Below are 15275 nucleotides of genomic sequence, written 5' to 3'. Positions count from 1 at the left end.
ATTTTCAAAAAGGCTGTATAGGGGTTCTCTTTTTTTTTGGGATACATTCTTAAGATGAGTCAGGAAGGCGAAACGGATGAAGAGCCAACGGAATACTTGAAATATAAGCAGAAAAGTCAAGTTTGGGGACCCTTAATTAAAACCCCATCTCCACCCTGGAGTATATTATTTGCCAATCATCATCTTCTAGTAAGTCGCCGTTTTCCTGGGTTTTTCTCTCTCTCTCCGCTCTTTCAAAATTAAGAACTGGCGGTCTTTGGAAAAGGGGACCACGCTGGCTCTCTGGTTAATGCAGTTTTAATTTGGTCTCTCTTTGCCCGTGCTTTAAGCGTCTCTCGGCTCCTACCAACACAATGAGGAATGGAAAATTGCCTCTTGCCCATTAGAGCGACTCTGTATTATTTATACATGTCTATTATTTATAACCAATTACACGCCATACACCGGGATTTCAAAAGAAAAACAAGCAAATGTCAAGGTTGGGAGCGGAGACTGGTTAACAACGTTAAATGTCGGGGAAAAAAAGCACTGAAAGGGAAAGGCAGAAATCAACAGACGCCCCGTCAAGGCTGAATTGACCCCCCGGAGAAGCCTTCAGAGTCATATTATTCATCTCTTCCCAGGGTGTTAAAAATAGAAGGTCTCAATAGCAGCCCCCTTTCCTAAGAGGATTTGTTAAGTACACAGACAACAGATTAATCAAATTGACAAAAGGAAAGATTGCATGGAGCCAGTGCCTTATCTCCTGAAGGAAGGGAGGGCTGTCACCCTAGTGAAGAATCAATACCGCCTTGTTAGAGAAACTCAAGCATGATGGCGGTTGACGCGCTGGGTTTCGGTGTGTGTTTTTGTTTTATAATGTCCGTAGCAGACTTTGGCAGAGATGCTAGTTTCTTCCGAGACAATCCAGAAACAGAAGAAGGCATCAGATGTTGCAGAGAATGCAAGAGGCCAAATGGATAGGTTTGTGTTGTGGCCCAGCAGGTGCCGTTGGAGCTGCCACCAGACTCCGACAGCGAGGGGCCCTCTGAGTCGGCTCTGGAGGATGTGGAGGACCCTGGACAGGGTTCCGACTCTGTGCAGGGCACAGAGAGGCTGGTTGGCCACCAGGAGGCACCTGAGCCTTGGACCAGTGGGGAGGAGACAAGGGAGAGTGAGCCAGAGGCCATTAGTGAGTTGTTCCTGGATGCACGTCATCGAAGAGCTAGTAGGCATCAGGAACAATTATGCAATTACAGGAGGTGATTGTACTCAGCTGGTGGTCATTAGGCTCCTCTCCAGACTATAAAAAGCTATTTGTGTACACGCCCCTCTTTGCAGAAGTCAACGCAGGATTGAATGTCGAAGGACATTACTGTGAGCTTGGCAGGCTGGATTGCTGCCAAGCCTTATCTGTGTTTATTGCTGCCTGAGTTTGTCTGAGTTGCTGCCAAGGTCCTTATCTGTTTGTTCTGCTTGGCTTTCAGCCACCGAGGTTTTGGTGTCTTGCTATTAAAGGACATTCCAGTTAAGCTTGTCTCGGCATTCGTTACTGGACGGAGGAGGGGGTCAGAACAGGTTTACATCATGGCTCAATTTTTGTTTCTCTTACCTGCTGATGTCCCAAAGCAGGAGTGAAATTCAAAAAGTTTCCCTACCGGGTCTGTGGGCGTGGCTTGGTGGGCGTGGCTTGATGGGCATGTGACCAGGGTGGGTCATGTGACTGGGTGGGTGGGTGTGGCCAGGTCAATGTCACAATGTAAAAGCAGCTGGACTTCACACAAAATAGCCCCATGCAACAAGCAGGAACCTCCTAGAGAGCTCAAAAACCAACTATCACACTTTACACAAAAATAACACAAAAGCTGCACAACTGACTCACAATGTAAAAGCAGCTGGACTTCACACAAAATGGCCCCTGCAACAGGCAGGAACCTCACAGACAATTGGGCACAGCTGATTTTTTAAAGCATTTTTTTAGTAGCAGTTTGGGCAAATAGATAGTAAAAAGATGCTAAAAAAAGTTTTTAAAAGTTCCGGCGATTGCGTGGCACAGGCTGATTGTCGCACAGCTGATTGTCTGAATTTGTTTTTTACTTTTTTTAAAGCCTTTTTTTTTTTTACTATCAGTTTGGGTGAACCGTCCCGAACCGGTAGCATTTCACCCCTGTCCCAAAGGTGCTTTTTCCAAAAGGCACCTGGCCTTTTTTTCACTTTCTCTCTGAAAATGTTTTGCTTCTCCTCCAAGAAATTTCTTCAGACCCGAGTGACTCATTATAACTGAGGCCAAACTGAACCTCCAGATTTGAACCAGCCTGAAAAACAAAATTCTGGGGCTCTTAGAAAATTCGACAGAAAAAAAAAATCAGCAAATCCAGGTGTCAAATATCCCATTTTTTTCATGCTTGAGTTGGTTTTTCTAGATGTAGAAGGAAGTGAGCTGTAGGGATTAAACTTTCTCTGAGCACTTCAAAAAATGCATCTTGGTGGGTTTTATTTGGTCTTTTCACCTTTTAAAGGACAGACTCAGAACTCACAGAAATCACAGTACGAGGTGGGTAGGATTCCTAGAAAGTAGTTTGGCCTTCACTTTTTTGTGTCCATCCATCTATTGAGCTAAGCTTTCAGATGTGAGATCAAAGGCAGCCACCAGAACCATCCCAAGCTGGTGTCCTATCCAAGCCAATGAGATGGTTTTCAAGATGGACTATCTTCTTCAATAGTCTTGCCAGAACCTACTTAAGGTATCCAACAGGCTTATCCACAACGTGTGAACGGCTCTAGACAAGGACTAAATAAATGTCTTGTGCCAAATTATTATTCTGTTTTTATTGTTGAATATCCCAATCTTTCCATTCTTCCAGCTAAAGATAGCACTGATTGAGAGTGACATTCTTGCCACAATCAGCTTGTGATACAGGTTGGAATAACATTGAATGAGTGAGTGACTCAAAGGGAGCTCGGTGGTCAAGTACTGAACTTGAATTTTCCTAGTCTCAGCTCAACACTTGAACCACAAAACCACACATACGCTTTGTAATCATGTATCTGCTTTCGCCATAATATCATCATTGAAAACAGAATAATAGAATAACAGAATTGGAAGCCCCCTTGGAAGTCTTCTAGTCCAACCCCCTGCTCATGTGGGAGACCCTATACCACTTTAGACAGATAGTTGTCCAATCTCTTCTTGAAAACATCCAATGTTGGAGGATTCACAACTTCTGGAGGCAAGTTGTTCTACTGGTTAATTGTTCTATAGGGAAATTGCTCCTTAGTTCTAGATTGCTTCTCTCCTTGATTAGTTTCCATCCGTGGCTTCTCGTCCTGCCTTCAGGTCCTTTGGAGAATAGGTTGGCCCCTTCTTCTTTGTGGCAATCCCTCAGATATTGGAAGACTACTATCATGTTACTCCTAATTGTTTCATGTAAACTATGGGAAAATGGTGAGACAGGATAGAGAGCTTCACAGTTGGGTTAGTTGGAAGCTGAAATAAAGTACAGACATTTTCATGAGCTTATCAACCCTTATCTAGTTTAAAAGTTGATGCTACATTACAAATTATACGGACGTCTCTTCATTTCACCGAAAATCGTTGTCACTGAAATATTTTTTTTTTGTTTCTTTTGCAAGAAACATGCCGATAAAACTAAGCCAGGTCTTTCTTTTTCTGTCCCCCCTCTTGTTAACAAATCTTTTATTTTAAACTTTAGAAAAGACCAAGCTGCTCTTTAAAATCGCAATCTGCTTCTGCATTTGAGTAATATGTATTTTCAAAATGCCAGGCTCTTATCTCAGAGCTGTAAATGGGTGGCATCCATCTCAAACTCGGTTTTGTTGCGAAATTAATTTTTCTCTCTGGATCTGCAGCTTACAGTGATTAACTTAAGCAATATTTTCCCAGCAATTTATATTTTGACTAAACCTTAACGTGATATGTAAAGGATGAACATTCCATTTATTTTTCTCTCTCCAATTAATACAGCAATTAAAATAAAGGGTGTAAGAGAACTTAATTGGGTTGCTATGGCTACTAATTACCCAATTTCTTTCCAAACCATGTGTTTTAGGTGGAATCAATCTGCGATAATTTAATTTCAGGCATCATGATGTCTATAAACAGGTTAAGGCATATGGCAAAATCGTTTTTAACTGAACTCTCAGACAATTTTCATTTTACTTGATCTGTCTTCATAACACAGCTCTTTTTTCCCTCATTAATTTGCCTGACATCAAAAAGGGAGACAAAGATTTATGAGCTCAGTATCTATTTCTAAAACATTTTAGTCTATAAATAGATAGATAGATAGATAGATAGATAGATAGATAGATAGATAGATAGATAGATAGATAGATAGATAGATACAGTAGATAGATAGATCTGTATATTGGGAAAATATGCTTCAGTTATTCAGCTAATTCAATCTTTTTTAGCAACAATAAATAGAATAGAATAGAATGAGCCGGAAGGGACATTGGAGGTCTTCTAGTCCAGCCCTCTGCTCAAGCAGGAGAACCTGTACCATTTCAGATAAATGATTATCTAGTCCCTTCTTAAAAACCTCCAGTGATGGAACATCCACAACCTCTGGTGACAGGCCAAGCAGGACAATTTTATGAGATCAGGAGTCACCAAATATAGGAAGTCCTCAACTTAGAACCACAGCTGAGCCCAAACTTCTGGTTGCTAAGTGAGACAGTTGTCAGTTTCCCCCCATTTTTATACATTTTACGAATGTATATATTAGTATGTATAAAAAACATTAGAAACATATATATATATATATATATATATATATATATATATATATATATATATATATATATATATATATATATATATATATATATATATATATATATATATATACATATACACAAAGCGAAATTGAAACAAGGGGGGAGAAATGCATATACAATGGATGTATACTGATGTGAAAATGTTGTATAGAAGGATATTGTAAAAAAATTATATATATATGTTAAAATTATATATATATATATGATTTTTACAACCCCTGGTATGCCCAAATATGGAAGGAAGATCACTACTTCTATTCTCTGTCCTTCGGCTCGTCACAAGAGACCATCCAGGCAGAAACCCGATATTTTTACTGTTGCTTTTTTGTTACATTTTGTTGTATTTGTGCTGATAAATAAATAAAGGGAGACTAGTATAGATCTATTTCAAGCTATTTAGCTCTCATCAGTTAGCCATACCTATATATATATATATATATATATATATATATATATATATGTATATGTATATGTATATGTATATGTATATGTATATGTATATGTATATGTATATGTATATGTATATGTATATGTATATGTATATGTATATGTATATGTATATGTATATGTATATGTATATGTATATGTATATGTATATGTATATGTATATGTATATGTATATGTATATGTATATGTATATGTATATGTATATGTATATGTATATGTATATAAAAGGTAGCCGCAGGCAGCATGGAGCATTTGTCTGAAGGTCTCTTCTACTCCACCCTTATCTTAGAAAGAAGAAAGCCAACTCAAACCAATTCCCTGCATTGACTTAAGAGATTCTTCAGTTCAACTGATTGAAATCTCTAACCTTCTTATAGATTTTTGTTGCTGGCTCTTCAGCTTTCAGCCAATTCCCTGGGAAAAAAAACCCCAAGACGTGGTTTGATCCACTTCCATGGGTTTACACTGCTTTGCAGAATGCTTCACAGCATTTCATTTTGGTTTGATAGGATTAGTGTCTACGTTGGCCCTCGATAAAGTAGAATAAAAATCAAAGTAGCCTTTGACCTTTGGAGAAAGCCAAAATATGCAAAGCAAATTAGGACATCTGTTTAGGAAGGGGGAGAGGCAGGGACTGAATCTTAACCAGGATTGAATTTAAATTCCTGGCACTAACTTGTCTCCACAGGAAAGGTCATATTTTATTATTTATGAAATTAAGAAGTGCCATCTTCAGGAGCAAAGGCGATTTCCAAGAAGGGCTGGGGCGTTCACGGCAAGTACATTTTTAAAATGCTTGCTTGTACACCGTCAATGAAGAAGACAACATGGGTTATTATTTAATAACGGTAGGGACTTTGGAAAAATTTATATAGCTCGACATTTTGAGTATTCAAAGCCAGTGGCTCAGCTGCACACCGTTCCACCAACTAACCTGTCCAGCTCCTCAAACAAAGGATGCTGAAATTTCATGGCAAAAAGTTTAGTTTTCGGTAATGTGATTTTTTCCAAAATAGATTGTGGAAATGGGAAGTAATTTTGGGGTGCAACTTTGGGTGGAGGTGTTTAGGAATTGACCATTTGAGGAAATGGAATGGTTTTCTTCTTAGATGTTTCCTCCAGAAAAGTGCCACCAATGATAACACACAATTGCCCTGCTCTTTCTTCGGATGTCAGCAGGTGGCATGAGGTGGGTCATACTGACAAAAACAACATTGCAGTTTCATAAAACGAGACGCTTTCAAAGGTGAAGTTTTTGATCAGTAGCAAGAGCCTGTGGATGTCATTAAATGTCCCCACTCTTGGGTTAAGCTGTGGGCTCCAACGTTGCCATTTTAGATATGGGCAAATGTTCTTCATAAACGCCTGGAGATTGAGTTCAAGCCGGTGAAGAAATCCATGATTTCTAACTGATGGTCCTTTAGATGTTGTTGATTCACAAATCCCAGCCATACCAGATAGCACCATCATCGGTGAGGGATAATGGGAATAACTGTCCAGCAAACATCTGGAGATCCATGTGAATCTTCACCAGAATTGAACTTAAATTCCTGGCACTGTCTGTCAACATGCCAAATATCTTAAGCAAAAGAACATAATTTTGAAAAAGCAAATAATCTGGCAGCTTGTTAGGCAACATTAAGAGCCGTGGTGGTGTAGTGGTTAGAATGCTGTATTTCAGGCTGACTCTGCCCCTTGCCAGCAGTTCAATCCTCACGAGCTCAAGATTGATTGACTATCCATCCTTCCGAGGTCATTAAAACGAGGACTCAGATTATTGGGGGTTAAAGGCTAACTCTGTAAACCATTTAGAGAGGGCTGAAAAGCACTATGAAGCGGTATATAAGTCTAAGAGCTATTGATATTTAAAAGTAGCAATCTTAGCAATAAGCATAGTAATAAAGCATTAACAAGCCAACATTGCATCTTTATTTATTTGTGAAGTCAGTTATTTCCGCCAGCAGAGGGTTGTAGCTGAGATGAAAACATCTCAGTTTTGCACACCCATTATGTCAGCACTGAGTACTGTAGAGATCTCCTACTCTTCAAGAGAAGAGTAGTCAATTTTTTATTGATTCAAAAAAGTTGAGTGAAAGAGGTCTTGGGTTTAAATACTGCAACGGGCTCATAAATAGGCTTTGATTCCTAGCCTCTGCAGGAGGCACAACATCTGCACACAGATCACTCCTGTCATGTGCGCAATGGAGCAACTTATCCAGCTGTGTTGTGCTTGTGAGTTTCTGCTGTGAGCAAGTTCTTGAATGCGGTTGAGTATCTGGAGAATACAGATTTATCACCCTGCCTGGGGTGAAACCTGACATCGGGTAGAAGACACCCCAGTTCCAGCCGCTTTCCAATCCATTTTTGGCCAACTTTCCAACTGCAGCTTAATTTAACATCATGTGCATTCTGTGGCCCAGCGGGAACATCATAATCTTGAGAAAATTAAAGCATTAGTGTTGGATGGATTGGGAAAAGTCTTGTGGAATCAATTTTATCACATTAGGCACATGGAGTTAGCCATGAAATTATATCCACCGCTTTCCAACTGAATCCCAGCAACACAGCAGAGGCAGCAGCTGAAAGCGATAGATCTTGGCTCCGTCGTATTTTGAAGGCTGAGTGAACTTTTTACAGGACATCAGCTTGCTCCAGTTGTCAATGAAATCTAATTTAATGTATTACACTGTAATTATTTTATGGAGTACAAGCTGTAACTTGAATTAAGTAGCTGACACTGGGTTGTTCGTTCCTGACAGGGTGTATATCACCACTCTCATATAGCAGATAAAATGGCAGAGACCGACAAGGTCCCTCCCTGATGGAGAATGATGGCAAGCGATTGTCAGAAGATGGTTTGAGCTTAAAGTATGTCCCCCACCCACCATCACCTGAATGCATTCAGAAAAGGGTTGACAACCAAATAGTACATCACATTGTGTCTACTCAATCATGATGAATTTTTTAAAAATGCATCTATCTCTACTCTACTCTACTCTACTCTACTCTACTCTACTCTACTCTACTCTACTCTACTCTACTCTACTCTACCCTACCCTACCCTACCCTACCCTACCCTACCCTACCCTACCCTACTCTACTCTACTCTACTCTACCATATTCTACTAGAATCCACACTGTATATCGGACATTAATATGATTCAGCTAGTCCAGAGGTATTTCATGAGAAGAGTCCTCCACTCCTCTGCTCACAATAGAATCCCTTACATCACCAGGCTGGAAATTTTGGGCTTGGGCAACATGGAACTACGTCGCCTATGGTCTGACCTTAGCATAGTACACAAAATTGTCTGCTACAATGTCTTACCTGTCAACAACTACTTCAGCTTCAACCGCAATAATACACAGGCAAATAATCGATACAAACTCAAGGTAAACCACTCCAAACTCGATTGCAGAAAATACGACTTCAACAACAGAGTGGTCAACGCCTGGAATGCTCTACCTGACTCCCTTTTTACATCCTCAAACCCCCACAGCTTCAACCTCAAACTGTCTACTGTGGCCCTCGCTCCATTCCTAAGAGGTCCGTAAAGGGGGCGTGCATAAGCGCACGAGCGTGCCTACCATCCCTGTCCTACTGTCCCCATTTATTTGTACTCATTTCCTTTGTTCATGTCCATGTTTATATTTATACCTGTTATCTTGTACATGTTTGACAAACTAATAAATAAATAAAAAGAAATAAATACTCTTTATTTTTAGTTTTTTTTTAAAAAGATGGATAGCACAGCAACAATCCCTTATGTTACTTGAGAGACCGCCTGCTGCCAATTACCTCCCACAGACCCATTAGATCTCACAGGGTCGGCCTCCTCCGGGTTCCATCTACTAGCCAATGCCACCTGGCTACTACCCGGGGGAGGGCCTTCTCTGTGGCAGCTCCGGCCCTTTGGAATGAACTCCCCGCAGGGATTCGGACCCTCACCTCTCTCCAGGCCTTCCGAAAAGCCGTCAAAACCTGGCTTTGCCAGCAGGCCTGGGGGTGATGAGTTCCCCTCCCCTCTTGACTTGTATGATTGTGTGACTCTTGCTTCTTTTAATTATCTGTATTTCGTTTTATGTTCCCCTTTTCCCCCTTTTGAATTGTTCGCCGCCCTGAGTCCTCCCGGAGAAGGGCGGCATATAAATAATAAAATTCAATTCAATTTAATTCAATCCAATGTTTTATGTAAGCTCCTTTGCTTGAGCCTTCAGCCAGTTCGTGGAGGGAACCAACACTTACCCATTTAACCAGGAAAGAAAGAAGGATCAGATCAAAGAATAACCCAACTTTGTTCATCTCTCAAGGATGGGCCCAGAAATATAAATGTCATTTGGCATGTCCTTTTGAGGTCCATGTTTGAAAGGGTCTTTGGAAGCTTGCTCTGAGCCCAGCACCATCCAGATGAATTATCACCACTAATTCTGCAACAAATGGACCGCATACATTTCTACAGCATGGCAGATAATTACAAATGTGGATTGCCCACCTGGCCACTGGGCCCTTCTGGTTAGACAGAGATGGGCTAAGCAGAAGGACCAAAGCCAGCCAGTCCTGTTACTTAAAAGAGACTTGTGCTGATCTTATACCAGTGTTTCTCAACCTTGGCAACTTTAAGATGTCTAGACTTCAACTCCCAGAATTCCACAGCCAGCCCAACATGTAGGGAATTGTCTTGTCCTACTCACAAAACCTAAGCGACACCAGGAAGTTGACCAAATGAAAATCAAAGCATGTGCATGCTCCGTCCCATAATTGGGTAGACCAAAGTTGCCCTGATAGACTGGTCCCACCGGAGAAAAAACACCTAATCTCTCCCCTGGTATAGCCGACAAAGCAAGGAGAACCCATGGCTTAGAGGTTAATACATCTACCTAATATATAAGTAGCCCAGGTTCGGATCCCAGCAGCGGTATGGCTAGCTGAGGAGAGCTAAATAGTGTGAAATAGATCTATTCTAGTCTCCCTTTATTTCTTTATGTCGGTAAAACATAAATTTAACACAAAAGTAGTTTGTCGTGAAAGCGACTGCCTGCGAAGGATGCTGGATCGAGGCTGAAAGGCGGAAATAGAAACATGCCCTATCCCATAATTGGTAGACCGGTTCCACCACAAAACCGCGTTCAACTAAAGCGCGCTCGACGAAACCGCGTAGCTGACGTCATCACAGTGCGACGAAAAAAGCACGCTGCGAACGCTAAAGCTAAAATTAACCCCTAAACCTAAACCTAACCCCCCTAAACCTAACCCTAAACCTAACCCTAAACCTAACCCTTAACCTAACCCTAAACCTAACGCTAACCCTTAACCTAACCCTAAACCTAACCCTAACCCTAACCCTTAACCTAACCCTAACCCTAAACCTAACCCTAAACCTAACCCTTAACCTAACCCTAAACCTAACCCTAAACCTAACCCTTACCTTAACGTGAATCGGCTTGCTTTCAAAGCACTATTTAAAGCGCCCTTTTTTCTCCGTGGTCGCTGTTGTCGCCCTGCTGATGACGTCAGCGACGCGGTTTAATTGGGCGCGCTTTAGTGGAGCGCGGTTTTGTCGTGCCACGGGTAGACCAATAGACCCCTCTACCAAACTATAGATAGATAGACCGAAAAACACAAAAAATCAAAGATGTTAATGTTCGGATCGATGTCTGGGACACTGGGATACTCCATACTGGCTGGAGAATATACTGTGGAAACCAAAATCCAATGAAGTTGCAGGTCAAAGAGTTGGGCTACGAACTACATGTTTCCCTGAATACCTGAAACTTCCACTTCTTAGTAATACAAGCATTATATGCATTGCTTTCCAGTAACAAATTTATCCTTCTAATCCGATTAGAGTGAACAGGCATACAATATGGAGGCCGCATTATCAAAAGCCACAGAAACACGGGATGAAAGGAATGAGCGTGTGTTGGTGTGTAAGGGGAAAACAGACTTTCCTCCGAAAGCCGCTTTTCAAGAGAAATAGATTTATGAGTATCCAAATAAGCCACCACAGCAAAGGGAACCTTCTCCCCTGCTTTGCATTTTAAAGCCCATGTTCTTGTCAAGCCCTCACAAACCTCCCCTGCGCAAAAAACCAGAGGAAAGAAATAAAATTACCCTCTTAAAAAGAACATTTTTTTACCATTCATCATTTGCAGCTAAACCAGCTGCATCTCCGAGAAGCATGTAAGCATATTAGAGTTTGGAACACTACATACAAAGCTCTTATTTATTTTGCACCTTTCAGCTGTGTGGGATAAGCTCAACGTTTCCCTCCATTCTCTCCATCTTTACTTTTGATGTGCTGCAAAAAGTCGCTTGCAACCAGTTTTCATAGCATCCTTCTAATTTAGACGATGGGCAACAGAAGGAGCTTTTAATCCGCGTAATACGTTAAAGAGATTGCTTTTTAACTAGGTTTTTTTTTAATTGGGATCTTATTTGCCGTTAGGTGTTAAAGAGAAGAATCTGGAAGACCGAAGATGAGTTATTTCTAGAGTGGTGCCAAGAGTTTAATAATCAGTTCACATATTTGCGGAGAGGGTAGCAAAATTAATCCTAGCCCCATTGATGAAAACAGGAATAAAGGCCTTGATTTCTTACGAGGAAGATTATTTTACAATTGGGATGAAATCTCTTAACTGGAAAAAAATAATAATTATGGATCAATCAAAGACCATCTGCTTCAAATTTAAAATTCAAATTCAAAAGTCCAGAGGCATTTCAGGAGAAGAGGCCTCCTCTTCTCTGCTCACGATAGAGTACCTTACGCCACAAGGCTTGAAATTTTGGGCTTGGAAAACCTGGAACTATACCATCTACAGTTAGACCTAAGTGTGGTACACAAAATTGTCTGCTACAATGTCCTACCTGTCAACAACTACTTCAGCTTCAACCTCAATAATACACAGGCAAACAATAGGTACAAACTCAAGGTCAACCGCTCCAAACTCGATTGTAGAAAATATGACTTCAGCAACAGAGGGGTCAACGCCTGGAATGCTCTACCTGACTCCATTGTTACATCCTCAAATCCCCACAGCTTCCACTTGAAAATGTCCACCGTGGACCCCACCATTCCTAAGAGGTCCCTAAAGGGGGCACCAGTGTGCCTACCGTCCCTGTCCTACTGCCCCATTTATTCGTACCCATTTCCTGTGTTCATGTCCATGTTTATACTTACACCTGTTATCTCGTACATGTTTGACAAACTAACTAAATAAAAAATAAATGAATGCAGGAGGTGCCATATGAAACATTCAATTGCTCTTCAAAACATGGCAAGGTCCTCTTAGGCTCTCTTGCCAATATTTTAATCATCATAATAATAGCATCCAGGTTATCAGCTGAATCTATGCATTGGCTTAAGTCAAGGTTTGTCCATCATTTGTTGAATAAACTACAATTGGCTGGTTTAACACATGAGGGCCAGGTTTATAAAAAAAGAATTGAACAAGAACCAAATGACATAAGGGCTAAACACGAATTAACCAAGGTGCCCTATAGGTTTCCATACCTTTTGAACCCTTCTAGTTGCAGCTATTGTCAATCACAGAAGTTCTATAAAACATGAAAATCCAAATTTGTTTGCCTACTTTTCATAAAGTTAAAAGTTACCTTTACCTTCACCTTACTATTTGTATTGAATTAGCAATAGCAGTTAGACTTATATACCGCTTCATAGGGCTTTCAGCCCTCTCTAAGCGGTTTACAGAGTCAGCATATCGCCCCCACAGTCTGGGTCCTCATTTCACCCACCTCGGAAGGATGGAAGGCTGAGTCAACCTTTGAGCCGGTGAGATTTGAACTGCCGAACTGCAGATAGCAGTCAGCTGAAGTGGCCTGCAGTACTGCACCCTAACCACTGCGCCACCTTGGCTCTTTCCTTTGCTGCTGTTTGTAAAGGAAGAGTTTGTATGAGTTCATCATCTCCATTCATCTGAAGAGCAGATGAGCAGAAGGAAGATTCTTCTTCCTAGAGGGAGTAACTGGATGCTCTTTGGGAGGCCTCCAAGCCGAGGTGGCACAGTGGTTAAATGCAGCACTGCAGGCTACTTCAGTCGACTGCAGTTCTACAGTTCGGCTGTTCAAATCTCACCGGCTCAAGGTTGACTCAGCCTTCCATCCTTCCGAGGTGGGTGAAATGAGGACCCGGATTGTTGTTGGGGGTGATATGCTGACTCTGTAAACCGCTTAGAGAGGGATGAAAGCCCTATGAAGCGGTATATAAATCTAACTGCTATTGCTATTGCTATTGCTACCTAGGAATTCGTAGGGCCAAAATCCAACAAATGTGGAAGACACCACAAGGACTAGAAAAGCTGTTATCAGAAAAAGCTGTGGATATTCTTTGCTATTCTTTGGTAAGGAAGAGGAGCAAAAACTCCCGTGCCTTTGGCTACCACTACTCACCACTGTCTATTGCCAAAAAGGATGCCGTGTAGACGTTGTTTAGTACGGAGGGAGATTCACGATCAAGCGTGCCCTTGGTGCGAATGGTTCCATTTGTAGGATTGATTTCCAACCAGTCAGCTGGATCTCTGTTGGTGGAGAACCTGCCAAAAGGAAGAGAGAATAATCAACGATACCAATAGAAGAGAATCTTCGTGGCTCAGGGTTGAACTGTGGGGGTCCTGGGTGCTTTCTGAGTTTGGCGTTTTCCTTGCAGACGATTCATTACCCAACTAGAGAACATCATCTGTGCTAGAGTGGGATTTGTGGGGAAGAGGAGGAAGTGGGATTTGTGGGGAAGAGGAGGAAGACTGTGGAGTCTTTGATACTCTCTGAGATTGGTTGTTTTCTTACACATATTTCATTACCCAAGTAAGCAACGCCATCAGTGTTAGAAGAGACAATCTAAATAGATAAAAATAAATAAATAAATTCTGGGAGTTGAAGTCCACATACATCTTAGACTTCCTAAGGTTGAGGGACGCTACTTTAGATCTTGACTTAAAAGGGGCCTCTTTGTTGAACAAGGGCAGCGTCACGGCGATGTTTGCGACTGTATAAACAAAGCGTGGCATTCCCCCAAGCACCTCATTCCCACCAAACGACAATGGCGCTATTGGCACCATCGAGAATGATTAGAAAGGAACAAAGAACAAGCTGTTGTGATTAGCAAATGATACAGTCTATCAGCTCCGCCTGGGCCTGTTTTTTTTCCTTTTCATAACCATCAAAGCCCAGATCCGCAGCAGCATCTTAGGATCCATAGTGATGAATGCCCTGCGCGACAACAACGGTGCGTCTAATTATTTCACACGGCTCCTTTGTCCCTTTAAAAAAGAATCATTCTGAAACAACGATGTCTATCAAGCTAGGAGACAAGGTAGCTGAACTCATCGCGAGGTGAAGACTATCCTATTCATCCCGAACAATATCCTTCTGTGTGCGACACATGTGTGTGCAGGTACTCCACATGTACAACTCCCTCCCTCCCACACACACACACAAACACTCAGCTCTGCAGAACAATTGGGAAAGATTAACCCCTGCTTTCTACATTCACAAATGGCAGTACCTTGGAGAAATGGGCATTTCTCCCCAATCTGTTCCGATTGTGCATCGGAGATAAATTACACAACATGTAATTTGACACAGAGCATTATTCCTCTTCCCCCCCCCACCCGCAAATTAAATCTTCTCTCAAATTTTACCCATTGTAAGTACATAATATCCCTTAACTAAGGCGATTGTTCCTCGCTGAGATTCTTTTAATATGCAAATATGAGTTTCGGCTACCCGAAGTGTAAAAATAAATATATGTGAAATATAAAATCAAAGCAACATAGGGTCCTGATTTAAAAGGTGTGTTTGGGAGTGATTCAAGCAGATTTCGTTCCCCCCCCTGTTTGTAGACCTCTCTGCTTTCCAAATCTATACACCCATATCTTTCTGGGAACCAGAGTAGTTCTCAGCTGTAGAATGAATATATCCAAATTGGCTTAAACAATGTTAAATTTCATGTGAAAGAGAGCTGGGCAATTTAGAAGAACCAGAAGCTTCAAGACCCAACAGGATTTGAGAAAGCAAAATGAGTGTGTTAATTCCT

At 41.3% G+C, this 15275-nt stretch overlaps 1 protein-coding gene across 1 annotated transcript in view; it reads right to left on the bottom strand.

Annotated features, from left to right (window-relative positions):
• The window catches only part of CDH13 (cadherin 13), a 493491-nt gene that overhangs the window by 16855 nt on the left and 461361 nt on the right, over positions 1-15275 (bottom strand). The window contains exon 11 of the mRNA XM_087729287.1: positions 13634-13776. Within this exon, the coding sequence (XP_087585413.1) occupies positions 13634-13776 (143 nt within the window). The remainder of the gene's footprint in view (positions 1-13633; positions 13777-15275) is intronic.

This window comes from Thamnophis sirtalis, unplaced genomic scaffold (genome assembly GCF_051295495.1).
Source record: "Thamnophis sirtalis isolate CommonGarterSnake01/CBP01778 unplaced genomic scaffold, rThaSir2_p1.2 scaffold_14, whole genome shotgun sequence".
Classification (NCBI taxonomy): domain Eukaryota; kingdom Metazoa; phylum Chordata; class Lepidosauria; order Squamata; family Natricidae; genus Thamnophis; species Thamnophis sirtalis.
Note: the sequence above shows the minus strand (reverse complement) of the source record. Positions and strands in the feature narration are given on the sequence as shown.